The 22,878-nt window shown below is 42.4% G+C and overlaps 1 protein-coding gene and 2 non-coding genes across 3 annotated transcripts; all 3 read right to left on the bottom strand.

Moving 5' to 3' along the window:
• Positions 1–5,212: 5,212 nt before the first annotated feature.
• On the bottom strand, positions 5,213–21,535 carry Hspa9 (heat shock protein family A (Hsp70) member 9). Its single transcript, XM_021150159.3, has 17 exons — positions 21,332–21,535; positions 19,834–19,892; positions 19,581–19,668; positions 18,412–18,593; positions 16,307–16,431; positions 15,365–15,438; positions 15,166–15,272; positions 13,715–13,877; positions 13,188–13,280; positions 10,809–11,018; positions 9,617–9,844; positions 8,642–8,746; positions 8,009–8,126; positions 7,174–7,268; positions 6,738–6,830; positions 6,399–6,539; positions 5,213–6,197 (listed from the first exon to the last, which is right to left on the bottom strand). Exons 1-17 carry the CDS (start codon positions 21,410–21,412, stop codon positions 6,120–6,122), a joined length of 2,040 nt encoding a protein of 679 aa, XP_021005818.2. The 5' UTR covers positions 21,413–21,535; the 3' UTR covers positions 5,213–6,119.
• On the bottom strand, positions 8,983–9,053 carry LOC115029961 (small nucleolar RNA SNORD63). Its single transcript, XR_003835514.1, has one exon. It is a non-coding gene; the product is annotated as a small nucleolar RNA SNORD63 (small nucleolar RNA).
• LOC115029960 (small nucleolar RNA SNORD63) lies at positions 10,402–10,471 on the bottom strand. The gene has a single exon (XR_003835513.1). It is a non-coding gene; the product is annotated as a small nucleolar RNA SNORD63 (small nucleolar RNA).
• Positions 21,536–22,878: the final 1,343 nt, after the last annotated feature.

The following is a 22,878-nucleotide window of genomic DNA, read 5'->3' on the forward strand; positions in this document are numbered from 1 at the left end:
GGGGCGGAGTGGAAGGCGGCGGGCGGAAGGGAGGGGGCCGGGGCGACGACGAGAGGCTCTGCGCGCGCCGCGACTTCCCATTGGCTCTCCGCGCCTCCGCTTACAAGAGGCAATCTGATTGGATGCCTCGGCGGCCTGGCTGCCTTGTGAGGTATGGGCAGGGGAGCGGGAGGGACGATCTTCCTTCCGGCCCGGCTCTCCAGGAGGAGGAAGCGGGCCGAGCTCCGTGGCTCTCGCGAGCATTTCCCCAGCCTCTATGGGCTAGAATGGGGGTGCCTCTTAAAGGGCGAGAGAGAGAGACAACGTGGTCGTTGTCTTTCGTTCTTCCCCCTTGATCTGAATGAACATCTGAAGCTCTGCGGCGCAAAGTCTCGGTCACGGACGTACGAGCGTGGGGTCGACTGCGTTAGGGAAGCATGGAGGAAACGTCGCAACGAGGTTCAACTTTATGGCTCGCTAATACAGTGCGGTGGGCTGTGTGCATCGCGGCTTTGCGAACAAAAGTTCAGAATCCTGACCGCTAGGTCGAGATCAGGAAGTTCGCTGAGGCTGGAGCCGATCGATTGCGCGGGGTGAAGAAGGGTTTCAGTGCTAACTACTATGGGTTCACTTTGGATTTGGGACTTTTGGGTGTTGAAGGATTCGGGGGTGCCTGAGATCGGAGACCCAAGGTTTCTGAGAGCATGCGTGATTTGTTCTTAACTGTTGGGCGTGGAGGTAGGGAGAATGCTGAAAGCGTTAGAACTTTTACTTATGAGTTAAGCTTTTCAATTGTCTGGCTCTGTTCGCTTCGCTTGGGTGTATTCAAATATTTGACCTCGAAGCAAGTACTAGATCTCGTTTTTCTAGGACTAAACGTGAACAAAGTAATGGAACCCTAATGGAGCTTACAGTCTAGTTGAGTTTATAATCGCTTGTAATTTTTATACTTTCGTTTGAGACAGGATCTTGATGTTGGCCTCAAACTCCAACAAATAATCATGTCTCAGCCTTCCGAAAGATGGGATTACAGGTGTGAATCACTAAACCCAGATGATTTCTTTTTCATATTTTATACGATAAGATAATTGCACGAATATTTAAGTACTTTAGGTACTTCGAAAGTGTATGACAAGAAATCTAACTCTGAAATGAGGCTCGGAGAATGAGTGATTTTTGTCAGAGAGGGTCTAAAATATTTGGGGAGATAGAAAAAAGGCAGTGTGCTGCAGCAGTAGGGGAAGAAGACATTGAGGGATCTTTTAGGCCAAGCCTACCATTTGAAAGGCAGTATCATCATAGCAGAAAGAATCAGAGGACACATATGTTCTGGAGTCAGAACCCTCCTTGACCTTATTCCTTGTATCATCAAGCTGTTATTCTGTATCTTTTGTAACAGCCTTTGGATGGATAAACTGTTGCCTTGAATTCTGTGAGCCACTCTAGTAAATTAGCAAACCCAGCCAGACCTGTCAAGTCCACAGGTCCTAAACCTGCAACTCTTACTGAGCATCCAAAGCTAGAGTAGGCTAGGAGACTGCTCTTTATTTGTGAGATCTAGTGTTATAACTCTAGGTAGCGTTAGAACTGACTTGAACACCCAGCTGCTGTTTAGTATGGAAAAAACTTAAAACGTTTGGCTACCGAGGTTGAATGTAAACAATTTGTTAGGAAAATTAAAGTGTCTTTCCTGGGTGTTAAGGATGCTGGAAAACACTGTTCCACCCAAATGCTCTGCATCTGCAACCCTTTCCTAAGTTGTCTTTAAGTGATATGTTGCTGCTGCTGCTGTTTTTCTGCCCCATCCAGAGTCCCACAATAGATTTTTGCATAAACCTGGGTGTATACAGTGGTGGAACACTTATTTGCCTGAGGCTCTGAATTTCAGCTGTGTCACTGAGGGTGAAAAGAAGCTCCTGTATGGTACGTGTCTGTAGCTCCAGCTACACCTAGTGTAGGTCTCTAGCTAGTTACTTCTGCCCAGTTGTCAGTTGAGTTCAGGAATTGGAGACACGATCAGGACACACATTACCATCTCAGACAACTAGAGTGTCCCTAGGTGCTGGGGAAAGCCTAAAGTCCCTATTCTTTAAAAAAAAAAAAAAAAAGAGGCAGGAAGATCTTAAGATCTTGAGTTCAAGGGCTGCCCAAGCTGCTGAATAAATTTAAGGGCAGCCTGGGTTATGTAAGACCCTGTCTCAAATTAGTTAATTTTTAAAAATGGAATGGGGATGGCGGTGCAAGGATTGGTTGTAGTGTTCAACACCTTTAATTCCAGCACTTTGGAGGCAGAGGCAAGCAGGTCTCTGAGTTCAATACCAGTCTGCTTTAGAGATCCTAGGACAGAGGGCTACACAGAGAAACTCTTTTGTGTGTGTGTGTGTGGGGGGGGGGTGTGTGTGACTGACAGATGGTTCAGCAGCTAAGAGTATTTGCAGTGGTTGCTCCTCCAAAAGAATGTGGGTTTGCTCGAAGCAGCCAAATGATGGCTTTATTCCAGTTCCAGTGCACACGTGGTACACATACATACATGCAGGCAAATCAACACATAAAGAATTAAATCTTTAGGTTTGAAAAACAATGAAAAGGCTGGGACCCTAGTTGAGTGTGTGCTAATTGTGTAAGGCTATTCCTCAACACCCAGTAAAATTATTAGTATCTAGTTCTACATTCAGTGCCTAAGGACTGGCTAAAGTCTATTTTGCAAGGACCTTTTCTTTAACTTACAAACCACTGCCCTTGTTTCTAATCTCCACCTTCTGAGTCATGCTTTAAGAGTTTACGTTAGGACTCATGGTGTCCTGTGTACTGATCAAAGGAATTCCTTTTTTATTGTTTTCAAGACAGGGTCTAACTGCAGTCCAGGCTCCAAACTTGGGGAGTCCCTCACCTCCTTGATGCTGGAATTGCAGGTGTGAACCACATGCTTGATGGAAGTCTTAATATGGATTGTAGATGAAAATGTATCAATGTTAAGTTTTCTGATTTTGATAATTATGGGGATCATGTAAAATGCATGCTGAAATACTTTTAGGGTTAAAAAAGCATCATGAGTGTGAAATGTACAAGGTAAATAAAATGTTAATTCAATCTGTATGAAAGGTGTTCACTATAAATGTGTTTTGTTACGTTCCAGCTTCTCTGAGAGATTTGAAGGTTTAAAGTTGAAGGAATATTAATCCATTCATGAAAAGAGTATAATTGAGAAACCTATAAAGAGTCCTTATCCACCTAGGCTAGGAAGTAAGAATGAATAGATCTCATCTTTGAGATAGGGCCTACAGGGAATTGCTTATAGACGTGAGGGTTGCACCCTTCTGAATGGATTGATGCTAATAAAAGGGCTTGAGGCTGCAAGCTCAATCTCTGGCCTACTCTGACATATTTGGGATGATGTAGCAAGATATGTTAGATATCAGACCTTTTCCAAGCCACCAGACATACCAGTACAGCAATACCAAGATGACAGGATTGCTGCTTATTCTGGCCATTCAAAATATGTTGCAAAGGAAATACCACTTATACTTTTGGTTTTATCAATTTTTTCCTTCTACTCATTTTCTGGTTGAGAATTTCTCTTTCTGAGCATGGTGATGTACACTCCTTCACTGCACAACCATCCCTAAAACAAAATACACCAACAAAAAACTTTTGTAGTGGGCTGTCAATTGAGCTAGCTTAAAACAAGGTTCTGAGTTTGATCCTTAGCACCAACACACACATAAGACAAATTATCTTTATGTGCTGGGAGATTTACTGCAGTGGCTTGAAGCTCTAGGTCCCATCTCCAATGATGAAAATGTAAATAAATTCAGCCAGGTGTAGTGATACAAGCTTATATAACCCTAGCACGCAGGTTAAAGGACTGTTTCAAGTTGGAGGCCAGCCTCGGCTACACAGCAAGCCTGTCAAAAACAAAAAAGAAAACCACCCTGCAAAAACTTGGTGTTTCTAGTTTGATAAAAGTTGCACCGGCTAGCGCAGATGGCTTCATCTCTACAGTGTGTTTTGCTTCCCATATATTTAAGTTTACTACATGCATTTGTGGTGTGAAGTAGGCAGAGGGTGCCTGATCTGGAATTGAACATTTAGGACAAGTACATGAATCTGTGCTTTTGCTAACATTTTTAAACAAAAGGTTTGAACAACCCCATGTTTTTTATTTATTTTGCCATAAAACCAAGAGCAGAAAGATGGGTGGAAGCAGATGGAAAACTACGAAGGGGTCTAACCCAAGTTCTTAAAAAGACGGAAAGGGTGGCTGGCGAGATGGCTCAGATAAGAGCACAAATCCCAGCATCCACAAGATGTCTAATAACCACCTGTACTGAGATCTGATGCCCTCTTCTGGTGCTTCTGAAGTCAGCTACAGTGTACTTATATAATAAATAGACCTTTGGGCCAGAGCAAGCAGGGACTGAGTGAGCAGAGGTCCTAAAAATTCAATTCCCAACAACCACATGAAAGCTCACAACCATCTATCTGTACAGCTACAGTGTACTGACATACATAAAATAAAAACCAGAAGGGGAAAATCCTTACAGTACTTCCGCTTTCCAACAACCTAAAGGGTCAAGCAGAGCATGAAAACAGATTTGTTGCTTCATCTGAGGTATTTGAATTTTGGACCAAAACACCATTGGTTGTCTGAACCTTGATTTGTTTCCACATGAAATACTTATAGCAAATAATAGCTGTATATCCTGCTATTTTTGTATCTTGGAAACCCTATCCTAATGTTTCAAAAATGTTTAGAAATCAGGTGGCTTGGTAGTACCTACATTCCAGTATTCTACAGTGAAACCCTATCAGAAATAAAGGCTAAAGAGATCAACAGCAAATGCAGGGCCACCACCAGGACTCACAGCTACCTCTAACTACAGCTTCAGGAGATACGTGCACATAGCCATAGGCCAAAACAAAACAAAAAACCCAAAAACTGTCCTGAGTCACTGAAATCAGACATTAGGACTTACTAACAAAACTATATTCTTTTTTTTGTTGTTTTTTGAGACAGGGTTTCTCTGTGTAGCCCTGGCTGTCCTGGAACTCACTCTGTAGCCCAGGCTGGCCTTGAACTCAGAAATCCACCTGCCTCTGCCTCCCGAGTGCTGGGATTAAAGGCGTGCGCCACCACGCCCGGCTCACTATATTCTTTAAACCAACTCTGCTTGAAATTTATCAAGGTAGAAAGCACTTAAGTTTTTCTAGATAGAAGACTACGACGACTGGATTTGTTTATGCCAGTACTTTTATTAAGACAGTGTTCTCACTGTACAGCCCTGCCTGGCTTCAAACTGCTTCCTGAGTGGACTTTCACATCCAGCATATATGCCAGCATTTTACTAGTCACTCCCCATGTTTCATTTGTTCAACCTTTTAGCCAGTGTTGATTTTCTCCCTACAAACCTGATAGTAGTCATAGTCCTTGAGCTATCACCATTCACAAAGGAAATCAAGAGGCTTTCAGAATTTTATTTAAAAAATCCAGAATGGATGAAAAAGGAACAATCATCAAGAATACAGATGCCAGACATTGGCCAACCAAGAGGGTGGCTAGAGAAGTATGCCTCAGGCCCATGAGAGGCTTCTATCATCCTCATATATCACACTTTAAGCTATGGCTAACACAGCCGCTATCCACTGACCTAGCTTCTGCACCTACAGACCATGGCACAGGTAGCTCAGTCTTGAAGGCATCAGTTGTAGGAGCAAATATACAGAGGTCATTCTTTATAGTAGTGCTCTTGGCCAACAAGCATCTGCATATGATCTCAATTCAAGGGCCACGACAGACTATCTCGACTGCATGTGAAATGGGCTTCCCACCTTGAAATCACAGCCATTTCAGCACAAACCAAATTTACCTTAATGATTGGTGCACAGCCCCATCCCACCCCTTTACATGCAGCTGAAAATAACAGGCTAGTGACAGAACAGTATGAACCTGCTATTGCTGACTTTATTACCCATTAAATGAGTTAGCAATTGTCACTAAATTTATATATTAAGGAAATTATATATAGAATACTGCAAAAATACAGTAAAAAGACTGAAGTCTGCCCCTTTTCTGCTCAGGAAGTCCCTTTACTCCCAAGCTTCATAGTATGTCCTTCTGGCTCCACAATGCACTGCCACGATTACTGTTTCTCTTCCTTCTGATCTTCCTTCTGTTCCCCAGTGCCAGAACTTCCAGAACCTTCCCGTTCAGATGCCATCTGTTGAGAAAATACTTGAGAATCACTAAGATTTCACAGGTATCCACAAGTTCGCTCTCTGTTCAACAGGCTTCATTCACCATACAAACCTCATCTTGTACTGATTCCTCGTGACATTCTATTTACAGTTTTCTCAATTCTATAAATGGTAGAGAGGGAACCCCGGTAATTAGGTCCCAATTACCCCTCCAGCCCTTGTACCTTTTTATATGCCATTTCGAAGAGTTTCAATGATGCCTGCTGTAGGGAAGATGCCGCCTGCCTAATGTTTTCTCCTGTTTCACTGTCCTTTCGAGCAAGGAGTTCTCTCATTTTGGAAATCTCTTCCTTTAGCTTGTTGCACTGGAAAAGGCAAAACACACACAGATACACAGACACATCTTTTAAATCTAGGTATCTTGTCTCATTACATGTAATTTACTATTTAGATTTCTAAATAGTTTTTGCCTCTCCACCTCCAACCCTTATTCATATGTTTAAGAAACCGAATCACTACCAACCCAAAGAAAAATGAGCTTCAAAGAACCAGTGAATTGTTACCTCATCAGCAGGCAACTGGTCCTTAAATTCTTCCATCTTGGTTTCTGTGTCATGAATAATTCCTTCAGCCATATTAACTGCTTCAACACGTTCCTTAGAAAAATTAGTCAACCAAAGTTTCATTAACTTCAGTAACAATTGAGAAGTTACTTGCCACAGTTTTTCAGCTGAAGTACTTGGCATGTCTGAGAGTTGAGCTGGCTTTTGTGACATGGAAATTTTAACAGTGGAAGACTAAAGAGATCATCCCAAACCCAGTATGTGCCCCGGATCCCAGGTACTAGGGAGGTTGGGAAACGGGAGGTTGTCTCAAACATCCTGACTACATAGTGTAATCTCACATTAAACAAAGCCATCAGGAGATGAGAGGTGAGAGAAACTGGGTATCTGTAACCAAACTACTGTCAGCTGTAACAAGTTCAGCAAAAGTAATCACCTTCTTCCTGCGGTCTTCCTCAGCGTACTTCTCTGCATTTTTAACCATGTTTTCAATATCATCTTTGCTTAATCCACCAGAAGACTGGATTACAACTGTAGTTTAAAAAAAAAATAAGACAGCTCTTTAGTTCTCTTACTGCACTGAGAAATTACTACACTAGGCATGAAGGTATACACCATTGAGAAAGCAGGCAGATCAGAGTTCAAGGCCAGACCACCACTATTTATATAGTAATTAATCTGAATGACTCAAATTATAAACACTCATAGCCTTGTAAGTAAATTGTATAAAAAGTTTGAGGGGGCAGGGTAGGGCTGGAGAGATGGCTCAGTGGTTAAGAGCACTGACTGATCCTCTGGAGGTCATGAGTTCAATTCCCAGCAACCACATGGTGGCTCACAACTATCTGTAATGGAGTTTGATGCCCTCTTCTGCTGTGTCTGAAGTCAGCTACAGTGTACTCATATACATAAAGTAAATAAATAATTCTTAAAAAAAAAAAAGGTTCACGTGATCTTCTTCTAAGCAATCCATACTTCAACAATCCACAAAGTCAGGCTTGCCTGTTTACCCCCCCCCCAATGTTATACATATAAAAATTCAGACATCTATCCCACCATTTGGAAGGAAGAAGCAATCAGATCTCAGAGTTTAAGGCCAGCCTTGCCTATCCAGCAACTTCTAAGGGCATCCAGGGAAACAAAGTGAGACCCTGTCTCAAAACAATATTCACCCCTCCCAAAAAGTTTAAGAGAGGCAGCAATGCTGGGGGGGGGGGGGGGAGGTAAGAAGGGGGGTTACTGGGCAGATCATTTACAGTCTGATTACTTACTCTGTTGCTCACGACCAGTGCCTTTATCTTTGGCAGAAACGTGCACAATCCCATTGGCATCAATGTCAAACGTAACTTCAATCTGGGGCACTCCACGAGGGGCTGGGGGAATTCCAACCTAAAATAAATACCCAGAGTGAGCTCCTTTGAAAGGCCCATGTATTCTCATTTCCAAACAGGCCAACTAACCACTTGTTTCCTAAAACTGAATGCTCAAAAACTTAAGATTTTAAGTGACGGTGGTAGTTGTAGTGCTTTCTGAAATCATTGGGCTTCAAGGAGTTAATAACCATGATGGTTGTATGTGCCCAGAGTTTACAGCAAATAAACTTCTCTACTGTAGCAATGCTGACCAGAACTTAGTAGCTCTTAAGTGTTTTTGAAATGAGTAATCAAGATAAAACTAACTCCTGAGTTAGCATTGCTTCTGAGTCTGAACATTTCCCGGGCTTTAAAAATTTCAAATTCTGAAAACACAAAGCACTTTTAGGTAAAAACTAAAATCATGGGTTTCATAACTCATGTACATAAAGTTCTTTTAAAAAAATAACACAATATGCCTGTATGTCAGCAGTTTGGAGCTTTGCAAGCTATAGGCCCCAAAAGCATGATATTCAGACTCAAAACACTTACCAAAGTGAACTGTCCTAGAAGTTTGTTGTCTCCAGCCATCTCTCGTTCCCCCTGACACACTTTAATCTCTACTTGTGTTTGTCCATCAGCAGCAGTAGAAAACACCTAGGGAAAAAGAAAACTTGATAATCTGATTTAACTACACCTATTATAGAGAAAAGGCTAACAAGAGAAATTTATTCAGATATTGGGTAATTCCTAATGTATATGACTCTAAGAACAAAGGACAGGAACAGGATTAATTTAAAAAGACACACAGTAGCTGTTAAGGCATCAAAACAAGGTCTTAAATACTGGTTTGCTAGTCCAGGGAAAGAGGATTAGAGACAGACAATGTACCATGTGCTCAGCAATAAGAAGTCACCACAAACTTTCCTTCAGAATGATGTGACAAATAAATACATCATTGCACAAACACCAGAACTAGAGTGCTCAAGAAAAACTGACAACTAAATTAGTATAGAAATAAAATATTGGAGACATGTTCATACATGGTCCATGGCAGTTCTCAAACTCTGAATTTTCATGCCTCAACATACCAAGTGTTGGAATAATCTACCAGCCACAAGAAATAATTCTTCATCTGAGACCATGCCAGGTCCATATGTCCCTACTTGGTGGTGCACAATGCAGCCCATCATTCGCCCAGAAATCAAACCTACTCCCATGTCCCTCGCCAGGCTTTTCCTGCTTTTGATAACAGAAGACTACAAGGACTTTGGTAACAAATAACAACAGCCTTTTTAGGAAATTGCATCATCTTTCCCATAATCACCACTGCTAGTTGAGGTCTAACTTTTCTAGGAACTGCAAAAAAAAGGGGGAGGAAAAAAACAAAATACATAGTCTCAACACCCAGTCCAGCTAGTATAGTCTTAGAAACAAAGTTTTAAAGAAAGAGTTCATAAAGTGATTGGAAACAGCACTTGTACAACTTGGGACTGTTAATAGGCAGGAAAAAAGAATGGCTCTTACCTGGCTCTTTTTGGTTGGAATAGTGGTGTTCCTATTAATAAGTTTGGTAAAGACGCCTCCCAGAGTCTCAATACCCAGAGAGAGGGGAGTGACATCCAGGAGCAGCACATCTGTGACATCACCAGCCAACACACCTCCCTGAATGGCAGCTCCGATGGCTACAGCCTCATCAGGATTAACAGCTTTACTCGGGGCTCTGCCAAAAAGATCTTGTACAGTCTGCTGAACCTAAGCATCAGGGAGAAAGAACCTGTTAGCCAACACCCAGGGCAACTGATGGAGTGAAACAGAGCACGAATATGCTTGCCAGACAGCAAGTCAGATAGATTCAGATCCAAGATTGCAGACTTGTTTGTATTTGACAACTTCAAAGCATCTCATCCACTGTCCACTTAAATGAGAGAAGAGTTTACTTATCTAGCTTCCTAGAGGATGTCATTTGAAATAGAAGGCACATGACAAGGGGTTATAAAATACAGTTCTCATATTCTACACAATCGACCAATCTTAGGAAGAAGTATAATCAATTTTACATCTGAAATGAGGGATAGTTTCTGAGCCTATGTATTAGAGGTAACAAAAGTGCACAGCATCTTAGGAGAATTTGTTAATATCAATAACAGAATAAACCAGAATCCTAGGGTCTTATTTTGGGCTCATTTTCCAACATCTATGCGTTTCAAAGAGAGAAACAGAACAAACCACTACCAAAATAAATGCATCATTAACTTGGTGTAAGATAATTCTATCTAGCTACCAAAACCCAACTGCACCTTCAACAAATCTGTGCTCAGTTATCATTTCTCTACACATCTATTTTCAGAATGATGTGTTGAATAAAATGCATCACTGCACAAGTATTTGTTGAAGAAATTCAAGTAGCCCCCCATTACTCACCCCCACCAAGTACTACTGGGAAAAGGTGTCCAAAACATCCCCCAGGGACTGGCTACAATCAAGCTTAACAGCTTGTCTTTACCAGACTGGGTTTAAGTGTGTGCCTACCTTGCACAGGTAGCTGTAGCTGCATCTTACCTAGAACTCAAAGCCATCCTCCTACATGAGCCATCACAGGCGACTAAAAGTACTAGAAGAATGGATCACATTTGTGTCCACACACAACACAAGCCATTTGCCTCAAGAATGCATATTGTTACTTTTTTCCTCTAGGAGAAATACCATGAGTCCATACCTTGGGCATCCTTGTCATACCACCAACCAAAATCACTTCTCCTATGTCACTCTTGCTGACTTCTGCATCCTGCATAGCTTTCTGACACGGAGCAATAGTTCTCTTGATTAGATCTGTGACAATGCCTTCAAACTGAGCTCGAGTCAGCTTCATATTCAAATGCTTTGGTCCAGAAGCATCCATCGTAAGGTATGGCAAGTTGATGTCAGTCTGCACAGGAACCACATGTCAGTAGGGAGAACAATTGGTACTTTGATACTCCATTCAAAGTTAAAGCCATAACCACAGACTTGAAAAGCACATGCAATCAAGGATATATTTAGACTTGATGTGGTAAATATATATTTGTATGAAAATCTTAATAAAATTTATTATGTATAATTAGTATATACTGAAGAGTATATATAGCACATATCTAATCTCAGCACTCAGTCTGTTTCATAGCAAATAAATGCATGTTACTAGACAACTAGAAAAAACACAGTTAAAAAAATTAGGTTAACAAAATTCAAAGAATTTGCTATGAACATTGTCTGAGAAGTACACATCCAGATCCCCCTCCAGTGATGGCCGACTAGGCCATCTTTTGATACATATGCAGCTAGAGTCAAGAGCTCCGGGGTACTGGTTAGTTCATCATGTTCCAGGCATGGGACTACTTTTAAGACAAAGCCATTCTATGACAAAGTTTGCCTTCCTTCCTCACTTTTAAACTCTACCACCTAACTCGTTAATCCACGGCTCCTTAAGAAACATTTTCCATTCTATTCCACTTTTTCACATGTTTTGACCATGTTTAATAATTCTTCTGGGGTCTGTACTTAATGACCCACATCTGTGTCTAGGTTTAGCATCTCCTCCATCTGCACTCAGCTTTTCCAACCCCAGGTCTTTACCCCTGAGCCTTATACAATCTGCCACTGATTTTTTCCAAAACTCTCTTAAAAAGTGTGTTACCTAAATGTATGTAGATGTGTACTGCATAAGTACAGGTGTCTAAAGAAGCAAGAAGGTGTCAGCTTCCGTGAACTGGTGTTACAAGCAGGTGCTGGGAACCAAAAGGGGGTGGGGAGGTAGGGGATAGCAACTACTCTCCACAAATTCTCTCTTCCCTACCACCTCAAACTGTCCTGTCCTTAACATGCTGTATGCCCTCGTCAGATGTTTTTTCAGCTTCAGACCTCTCTCTCACACACCAAGGGTCTCACTAGTCAGGTAAGGCTGACCTTAAACTCTTATCTTCCTGTGACCAGCACACCCTGCTGTTAGGTTCCTTTAAAACTACTTCAGCCTTCAGAGTACTAGGATTACAGGTATAAGTCACCTTTAAGTTATATTTAATGCATAGTCCTTACTATTTATTAGTTTCCTTAGGAAGGTAAACCTCAAGTGTAAGAGAAAGTTACCATTCATTAGTTTCAGTTGTAGGTTAAGAAGAAAAAGTGGAACGATTCATCCAAATTCAGAGCTAAGAACATTAGGAGTGGGCTGGAGACATCAGTGGTTAAGAGAACACTTGTTACTTCAAGCCAGGGATGGTTGTGCAAACCTTTAATCCCAGTACTTGGGAGACAGAAGCAGGTGGGTCTGAGTTTGAGGTCAGCCTGGTCTAGTGTCCCAGGGCTATACAGAAAATCCCAGTCTCAAAAACCTAACCTGAGGGGGCTGGAGAGATAGCTCAGCAGTTAAGAGCACTGACTGCTTTTCCAGAGGTCCTGAGTTCAAATCCCAGCAACCACATGGAGGCTCACAACTATCTGTAATGAGATCTGATGCCTCTTCTGTGGTATCTGAAGACAGCTACAGTGTACTTTACATATAATAATAATCAATCTTAAAACAAAACAAAACAAAAACAACAACAACAAAAATCAAACCTGAGGGCTAGAAAGATGGCTCAGTGGTTAAGAGTACTGACTGCTATTCCAAAGGTCCTGAGTTCAATTCCCAGCAACCACATGGTGGCTCATAACCATCTATAACGGGATCCAATGCCCTCTGATCCAATGCGTGACTGTTATTTGGCTCTAGTGTATCTTTATCATCTTTCAGGAATGGACAGATGGCTCAGTAGTTAAGAGCTCACCAAGAAGACTCAGGTTCAATCCCCAACACTGACATGTCAGTTCTGATACTCTCTTCTGGCCGCCTCAGAAACCAAGCACAAATGTAGTACAGACACACATGCAGGCAAAAGATACACACATCCATAAATCTACTTCATTCATTCAAATGAAAAGAACTGATCATCAAGTTGTTCCTTTGCTCATGCCCAAAGTTTTCAGCAAACAGAAAACTGTAAAGAGGCTACACTGACATTAGGTAAATTAGAATACACTATTCAAATATGCTCAGTACTGAGGTTTTTCCATCCCTCACCTGCACAGATGAGGAAAGTTCACATTTAGCCTTCTCAGCAGCTTCCCGAACCCTCTGAAGCGCCATGTTGTCTTTGGTCAAATCAACCCCTGTCTATAAAATAGGATCAGTGAGACAATTAATATAGAACTGCAGTAGCAATTTAGAACATGTTTTGTTTGCTTATTAAGGGGCCAATCCTTTATAAAGAAATACAAATTATCACCTTTAAAGATATGTAGAAAATAACCAAATATTAATAATTTATCCTACCCATGTCAGTAGACTGAACTCCCATCAACTCTGTCAAGCTCAAGGTTTTGTTTTTCAGAGTTCCTAAAATTCCTTCTCCAATACTGTAACCACTGTCACTTGGTCTTTTGTTCCCAATCTAAGATTATATAACTAAACTAGTTTAGTTTACCCATGAATCTGAAGTATAGTTACCTTAGTATAAAAAAGCTATTAACAAAGCAAAAAGCAATGCAAACAAACAAACAAAAATTCTCAACAACCCAGTGCCTACACCTTAACCAGTGGTGACTAACCTCTCTCTTGAACTCCTTGACAATGTGCCGCAACAAAGCTTGGTCAAAGTCTTCCCCTCCTAAGAAAGTGTCCCCATTGGTAGATTTCACCTCAAACACTCCTTTCTGAATTTCGAGGATAGAAATATCAAAGGTTCCACCACCTAAATCATACACAGCAATGCTAAAAAATAAATAAATAAGTTCTAAGGAACAAATCAAAGGAATGAATTAAAAGACCAAAAGTTTAATTATTAACTATGATATTTCCTGAAATACTTAATAACTGAATGTAGTTAACAACCTAAGTGGCATGCCTGTTAACATATCATATAAGCATGTCATACAGAAACAAGTAAAATTAGTAACATACCAACTATGATTTCCAAAGTATTTGTCAACATATAACAAAAAAAAAATTATCAAGGTCTAAAATGAACAGTAAAATGGTCATGAATTAGTGTTCATACAGATTTGCAGAGAATAAAGTACTTTTTTTTTTTGGTCTAAGCACAATACTTTCGCCCTATGAAACAGTAAAGCTCTAGGAAAAATCTTACAGCTGTCATAACTTAGCTCACATTCAGGTTACATTTACAAAACAAGTCAGGTGGTGGCAGTGCACACCCTTATCCCAGGGGAGGGGGAGGCAGGCAAATCTCTGAGTTTGGGAATAGCCTGGCTTAGAAAGGGAGTTCCAGGACAGCCAGAGCTACATAAAGAAACTGTATTCAGCTAGGCAGTGGTGGTGCACACCTTTAATCCCAGCGCCTGAGAGGCAAAGGCAGGGGATTTCTGAGTTCGAGGCCAGCCTGGTGTACAGAGTGAGTTCCAGGACAGCCAGGGCTACACAGAGAAACCCTGTCTTGAAAAACCAAAAAAAAAAAAAAAAAAAAAAAAAAACCAAAAGAACCACCCTGTCTTCAAAACAAAAAAACAAGCACAAGGGCCATCAAAATAGATTTTGGTTCCAAGCCTGATCAATCTCAGAAAATTACATGGAAGGAGAAAATTGACTCCTCTAAATTGTTCCGACCTCCACATGTGCACTGTGCTGTGAACGTGACCCACCACACACATAATACATTTTAAGTGTGTGGGAGTTGGAGTTCCACAGCTAAGAGCACAATTCTTCAGGTACCCACATCAGGAGGCTCCAGGAGAGTCTGACATCTCTGTGTCAGGATTAACATGCATATACCTATATACAAACAAATAATTGAAAATAAGCGTAATTTCTTAACAAAAGAGCAGAACCATCGGAGATGAAGGCACTTGCCACCACATCTGAAAACCTGACCCAAAATCTATCTTCGGGAAAGTCAAAAGCCAGTTCACACATTTAATCTTTTGACCTCCATATCCATGCCATGGTACAAATGTACCACAACATACGGACCCAAACAAAATGTAGTAAAATTACACACACACCTCCTGTAAATCAGGTAAGAATATATACTGTACCAACTTACACTTTATCTTCAGATTTGTCCAGACCGTAAGCTAGAGCAGCAGCTGTAGGCTCATTGATCACTCGAAGCACATTTAGCCCAGATATCTGACCAGCATCCTTAGTGGCCTAGAGAAAGTAGAAATAAATCTATCTTTCCATCTTTTAACTCAGGTACCCCACCCCCACTCCCAGCAAACAAGAGATCTAATTAATTTTACCTGTCGCTGTGAATCATTGAAATAAGCAGGGACTGTGATCACAGCATTTTTTGCTGTGTGGCCCAAGTAATTTTCTGGGAAACAAAGAATAAAATTCAATTGTGGTACCATGTCAGGAAAATAAAAAAAAAAAGGCAACAAAATTATTACTGTAGCCTAATATTCCACATCTCACCCTCTTCAGGAGCAACAGACTCCTTTGTGGCTTAGTATGTAGAGAGGCCTTGGAAAAGAACACCCCAAGAAAGACACCAGAGTGAGTACTGTATCTAGCACCTTGTAACTTAGCACCCAGGAGGCAGCAGGAGGAACAGGAATTCAAAGCTGCCGGGTTACAAAGGAAGACCTGCAAGGCACAGTAGCTCATGCGTATACTCTTGGCTCTCAGAAAGCTGAGGGTCAAAGATCACTACAAGTCTGACACAAGTCTTGACTAAAAAATGAGTTCCAAGTCAGCCTAGACTACAGTATGAAATTTGGTCTGAAAAACAAATCACCCATAGTACAACTATGTTAGTACTTAGGTGGTTATAACTGTAGGATCGGAAGCTCAAGCCAGCCTGTGTTGCTGAGCACCCCCTCCCCAAAAAAGTTTTAAAGGTCTGGGAAGTGCTTTTGTGCAACAGCAGAGATGTTCGTGGGAATTTTAGCATTTCAGTCAAGACTTATCAATATCCAGTGACCTTTAGACTTAAATTTAACTTGTAGCTTTCTGATTTTTAAACACAAAATACTACAGTGCACCCTACTGGGGAAAAAAAAACACCCAACCAACCAGCCCAGCATGAAAGTTAAACCTAATCTGCAGGTTCTACCCTTCCTAAATTTTCTATGCAAAAAGCTTCAGACTCCATTATCTACAGAATATGAAGTTAATCAGTATTAATGCAGAGAAATAAACAACACATCCAATTTTCCTGGATGTGAAATAAATCCACTTACCTGCAGTCTCTTTCATCTTCATCAACACAAATGCTCCAATCTGACTTGGAGAATAGAGTTTCCCATGAGCCTCAACCCAGGCATCACCATTGGAGGCACGGACAATTTTAAAAGGAACATTCTTACTTAAAGACAGAAAGAATTATGTAAGTAAACTATCCTTACCACTGTAAGTTCATCATATATCACATCTATTTTAAATTGTAAAAGACCAGATAGTCTCTAAGAAAATGTTCATACAATATTACTTGGTCACAAAAAGTACAGATGCAAGGAAGAAGTTGAACACTGACTTAGAGTAACTTGAAGTTAACCAGGTCTACTTCATCCCCAGAGTTTAAAAAAGCAGGTTCCTGGGCTGGAGAGATGGCTTAGCTGTTAAGAACACGGACAATTCTTCCAGAGGTCCCGAGTTCAATTCCCAACAACCACATGGTGGCTCACAACCATCAGTAATGAGATATGATGCCCTCTTCTGGTATCTAAAGACAGCTACAGAGTACATATATAATTAAAGTAAATAATTCTTTTTTTTAAAAGCAGTTTCCTAAGAAAACACACATAATAGTAAGCTTGAGGTGTTTTTCTAATTTTTTCTCATTTTATGTATATTGATGTTTACTCTGCACATCTACGTACTGGCCAGGAGATGTCACATTCCCAGGAACTACATTTACCAATAGTTTGTGAACCACCAGGTGTTAGGAATCAAACCCAGATCCTCTGGAAGAAGTCAGCACCCTAAGTGCTGAGCAGTCTCCAGTCTGCCTTTTTCTTTCCCTTTTGGATTTCTTTATTTTTCAAGACAGGATGTCCTTGTGTAGCCCTGACTGTCTTGAAACTCAGAAATCTACCAGCCTCTCTGCCTCCTGAGTGATGGGATCAAAAGCATGTAACACCACTCCTACCTGGCCCATATTTTTCACTTTTAATCTCAACTTAAAAAAAAAAAAGTGCGCCGGGCGTGGTGGCGCACGCCTTTAGTCCCAGCACTTGGGAGGCAGAGGCAGGCGGATTTCTGAGTTCGAGGCCAGCCTGGTCTACAAAGTGAGTGCCAGGACAGCCAGGGCTACACAGAGAAACCCTGTCTCGAAAAACCAAAAAAAAAAAGTGCAAAACAGGACCAAGAAGAAAGCTTAGCAAGTAAAGGCTCTTACTAACAAGTCTAATAAGGTCTATTGAAGGTCAGGTTATTAGAAAGAAAATGGACTTGTGCAAGGTATAACTCTGGCCTCCTGTCACATGACAGAGGATGACCATACCCACAAACAAAACAAAAATGTAATAAATAAGTAAAAGCCAGGCAGTGGCTGTCCATGCCTTTATTAGTCTGAGCACCAGGGAGGCAGAAGTAAGGAGTTCTGAGTTCAAGGCAAGCCTGGTCTACAGAATGCTTTCTAGGACAGCCAGGGCTACTATCTAGAAGAAAAAAAGGGGGAGGAGGGTGGATACACACACACACAACTTAACATGATACAACCTATTCCACTTCATGACTGCTGATGACTTACATAATTTAGGAATGTCTCACAAACTTAAAGCATCTTTCTTTTTTCCAAGACAGGGTTTCTCTGTATAGTCCTGGCTGTCCTGGAACTCACTCTGTAGACCAGGCTGGCCTTGAACTCAGAAATCTGCCTGCCTCTGCCTCCCGAGTGCTGGGATTAAAGGCGTGCGCCACCACTGCCCGACAACTTAAAGCATCTTAATACATGACCTGTTATTATGTATTACTGTCATATAAATCAAAGCAAACTCTAATCTGGGAAGGCAAAAATGGGCTTTTTAGAACTGTATTCTTGGGCTGGGTGATGCTGGCACATACCTTTAATCCTAGCACCTGGGAGACAGAGGCAGGTGAATCTCAGTGAGCTTGAGGCCAGCCTGGTCTGCAGAATGAGTTCCAGGACAATACACACAGAACCCCCCCTCTCTAAATAAATAAATAAATAGGAAAACAACAACAAAGAAATAATGAAAAAACCCTATATGCCTCTGGTGGTGGTGTGATTTCTTCCCAAGAAAAATAATGAAAAAGTGATCAAGGTATCCACAGAACTTTGATCAAAGCACCAGTCTTCTGGGCTGATTTTCCTATTACTCACGTGTCTTTCTGTACTTCAGGGTCATCATATCGTCGTCCAATAAGACGCTTAGTAGCATAGAAGGTATTGTTTGGGTTGGTGACAGCTTGCCGTTTTGCTGGCATACCAACAAGTCGTTCCCCATCTGCTGTAAAGGCAACCACAGAAGGGGTAGTTCTGGCACCTTCAGCATTCTCCAGGACCTAAAATTCCCAAAGACACTGATTAATCTCTATAACCATGACTTAAGATACAACCATGGCTTGAATCATATTTAAAAAAAAAAAGCTAAATGGATGATGCACTAAACTGGCATGTTTTATTGCTGTGAATCCTACCTGATAAATATTTCAAATATGTCCACAAGCCTATGGCCATACCACTCTTATTAAGCCTATTCTTGTTAAGTATACAGAAGCTAAAATTTTAGACAGAGAACAAAATAGGCTGAGCAGCATAAATTAGGATTAAGGAAGGGCTTATCTTAGTATCAAACGGGTGGGGTTCCAGCCTGTAGCCAGCCCAGGCATTAGTGAAGAAGCAGTACAAAGCAGCAAGGGTAAAAGAGACAACTGTAGAGTCCCAGGAGCTCTAATTCTTGACAACTCAAAACGGAAAAGCTTGTGTATTGTGCTGAAGAGGCTTCAACAACCTCTACAGAACACAAAAGTGGGAGCTCTCCTTGTTTCTAGCAAGTAGAAGCTTCTAACCTTGAGTCTTGCTGGACTCTTAACAGAGCAGGCCATTTCAAGTCCTCTAATGACACATTTAAATAGTACTCTTGTAATCTAAACCCACTCAATTATGAACACCCAAAGGTTAATTCCCAAGTCTTAAAAAAGCAAAAGCAGCCTTTAAATGCAAATTAGAAGTCTGGAGGGGTTAATGCCTGTAATCTTAGCACAGAATACTGCACCGCTGAGGCTGGCCCAGGATACAGTCCCTCAGAAGAAAAACCAGCTCCAAACTATAAATTCGCCACTTGGTTTTTGAGACAGGGTTTTTCTCTGAGTTGCCCTGGCTGTCCTGGAACTCACTTTGTACTCTAGGCTGGCCCTGAACTCAGAGATCCCTCTGCCTTTACTAGGATTAAAGGTGCCCACCACAAACCTGGGCTCTGACTCAGCATTTCTATGTACTTAATGCCAGACTGGGTATCTAAGTGACCCCAGGCTTCCAATTATGCTCACCTTTGCTTGTTTGCCCTCCATAACAGCCACACAGGAGTTAGTAGTACCCAAATCAATACCAACCACTGCACCCTTGATTGCTTCTGATCTGTAAGAAATGAAATTCCATGGTCATCTGAACAGTGGTCTCCAAAACAAACTGTGTTTTATGTTGGTGTTAAGTGGCATATTGAATAAACTACAACTACAAATGTTTAACGCACCCAACCCATCCAAGCTCTGAGGTTCTTAGAGAAACTGAGGTTGTACTTACGCATAATCTCTTCTTGAAACAAATCTAAAAGCCTCATGACTAAGGCCATTCCAGCCATCCTGGGGGGAAAAAAGTTGCATCAGCCATCAACTACACAAAGAAACTTGGGCTTTCCCCAATTATTCTGAGAAACACATGCAAGCTTTAGTCCTTAGTATGCAAAATACATAGGTTGAGCTATACATCACATATCTACAAGTTTTCCAGACTTGTCTGGTAAAATTAAGCATACATAAAATTGTCTTGAATTTCTCCCCTCCCCCAAGAGAGAAAAAAATTACATTGCCAATAGATTTCCAACTTTGACATTATTGATCTTGTACCAATATTTGTTGTGACAAACCGAGAATGTGATGCTTAGAAGCAACTCTGACCTTTACCAACAAGAAACTCATAAATTAAGTGTCCCTCAAAGTCAGGACAACCTGGAAGCTGGCAGATGTGCCTTGCTCGCACACAAACCCCCATGTGTGTAGGGTGTTTGTGTGTGTGTCTGGGAACCACTTCCTCTGAAGACCTGACTAAGCTGACACACAAAAAAATTGAAAACTCAGTCGACGGGCCTAATGGTAAATGCCTTTAACCCCAATATTTCCAGGCCAGAGGCAGGCCTGGTCTAGTAAGTTCCAGAACAGCTAAGGCTGTTGAGACCCTATCTCAAAATAAAACTCACAACCCTGTACACCTGGCCTCAATTAAGGTACTCATTTCCACTGGCCTGGTCAACCAGAGAATTATTTTTATGTATTTTATTATTTTTATGAGTTATTATTATGTACTTTAGAGAATTACAGGTCTCATTCTCCAAAGACGTCCATTTTCTTATTTCAAGATCCACAATCTTTTTTCTACTTGTTATTATAAGATACAAGTAAATCGAATAAGAAGGAAAAAAAAAAGGTCACTAACACTGGAGCAGGGTGTGCTCGCCTTCAATCTCAGCCGTCGTACCACAGAGACAGGCAGGCGGGATAGGGGTGGGGGGGGGAGGTCTCTGTGAAGTCCAAAGTCAATTCCCGGGCAACCAGATCTACAAAGAGACCTTAGTCTCAAAAATAATAAAGTAAAACGTCCAGGAATGGAGTTGGAACGTTGGAATTTAATTTTCGGTTCCTAATGTTTCTTCATAGCAGCGACATTCATGAATATTTACAGTATAGAACCTGTCCATCGACTTTTAAGAAAATTCGAGCGTGCTTAGTTCTGCCTTTCCAGTAAACTACGTCCACTGCCTAAGACCAGGCACATTCAAAGCGCCACAGGTTAGAGGGGGGACCCAGACGTCCTCAATTAGCGGGATAAAGACTTAGGAACGCCAAGGATTGTGACTCAGCACAGTTCGAGGCTAAAGCCCTGCAAGAAGGTCAACAATGCCCACGGAAGGTCCGTTACATCCCTTCGCTCCGGATTTCTCCTAGAGTCTGACCCCGAAGGGCAAGGCCTGCCTCACTCGAGTCGGCGCCTGGAGCCCCCACCAGAAGGCATGGCAGCTTCTCACCTGGGGACGGGCGGCTGCCGGGCTCCGGGACACAGCGGTGCCCACGAGACGCGCGGCCGCGGCTCTGCTGGCGCTTATCATGGTGGCTGGACAGAGCGGGTTACGAGGGCAAGAACCAACACCCCACAGGCCCGGAGCTGCGCGCACGGCGGTGGCTACGCTTCTGGAAACCTCCAACCACGTGGGGTGGGGGGCGGGGGCTGGCCGCTGCAGCAATGAAGCCCGCTCTTCTGCTGAGGCGCCCGATGTGCTGCCTGACCAAAGACTACGTGTCCGCTGCTCCCGGGATCGGCGCACGCCGCCATCACGATCCTCAGCATTAATCGTTGGAAGTTCCCGTTCTCTCATCACGGTTTCCGCGGCTGTGGGAGCAGGGAGAAGGGAAAGGGAGAAGAGAGGTGGACAGGCATTGCTTCGGACAGCCCCGGTCCTTAGGACGGGAAAGACTCAAGGTCACACGGGATAAATTACGAACAGATTACAGTCTCCTTGCGTCAGTTGCGCAAAAGGAGGTGCGTTCTGCGCCTGCGTTCTCCGCTCCGGACCGAGGTCGTGGAGCGCATGTGTGAGGGGCGTGGAGAAAACGGGTTCGGGTTTAACTGTAGCGTTTATTGGACGCTCCATTACACGCGAATTTGCGGGCGAGCGCCCGGGGCGCGAGCTCGCGCGCTCCCTGGCAGGCGCGTGGGCGTTGTCCCCGGAGGCCGCGATTTGCTGCGGTCGCCATCTTGTCCTGAGGCGTTGTTTCCGGGACCTTTGTTCTCCATCTGCGTTTATTCACCGCTTGAAGTGTGCACACCTGAATGTGCGCGGTCTCACACAAATTTGGGCAGCGCATTGCTTCGGTCGGGTTAGGTTCCTAAGCTCTAGGGCAGCATCGGATTCACGAAGCTTCGAGTCACTTTTGAGGCTGCCTTGGGAACGATGAGGGGAGAACTACATGAAGTCTTATTGCCCGGTTTGCTGGGCCAGGGGCGCCTCTTTTTCAAACCTTGCGCTTGCTAGATGTTGATTATAATGTGACTTTTTTTTTCCCCCAAAGACAAGGTTTCCGACGGGGTATGAATGGCCGGGCGCCGGGGAAGGTCTCTATATGACCCTGGCTGTCACAAAACTAGATATATAGACCAGGCTGGCCTTGATCCCACCAGTCTACTTCTAGAGCGCTGGAATTAAAGGCCTGCGCCACCCCACCCAACCCCAGGGTTTTACTAGCCTAAGCTATGTAGCCTTAGTTGTCTTCAAGACTCAACTGCCTGCCCCTTTCAAATGCCTGAATTACAGATGGGAGGTACATCTGTGAGAGACTTTTAGGGACAAAACCTGAACAAATGTTGTGTCAGGATTTTCTCGACGGTTGTAAAAACAGTTCAGGGATTCAAAGACAGTGAAGTAGAACTTGGTTTTGGAGGTAGCAGTTTGATAGCAAGAGAAAATAGTTGGGTAGGAAGTGCTCGTACAGGCTTGTAATTCCCACCGGTCATCTTTGACTCCATCATTCGTTCCAGGCCAACAAGAGCTACATGAAACTATCTCAAAAAGAAGTA

This window comes from Mus caroli, unplaced genomic scaffold (genome assembly GCF_978045245.1).
Source record: "Mus caroli unplaced genomic scaffold, Mus_caroli_1 scaffold_19, whole genome shotgun sequence".
Classification (NCBI taxonomy): domain Eukaryota; kingdom Metazoa; phylum Chordata; class Mammalia; order Rodentia; family Muridae; genus Mus; species Mus caroli.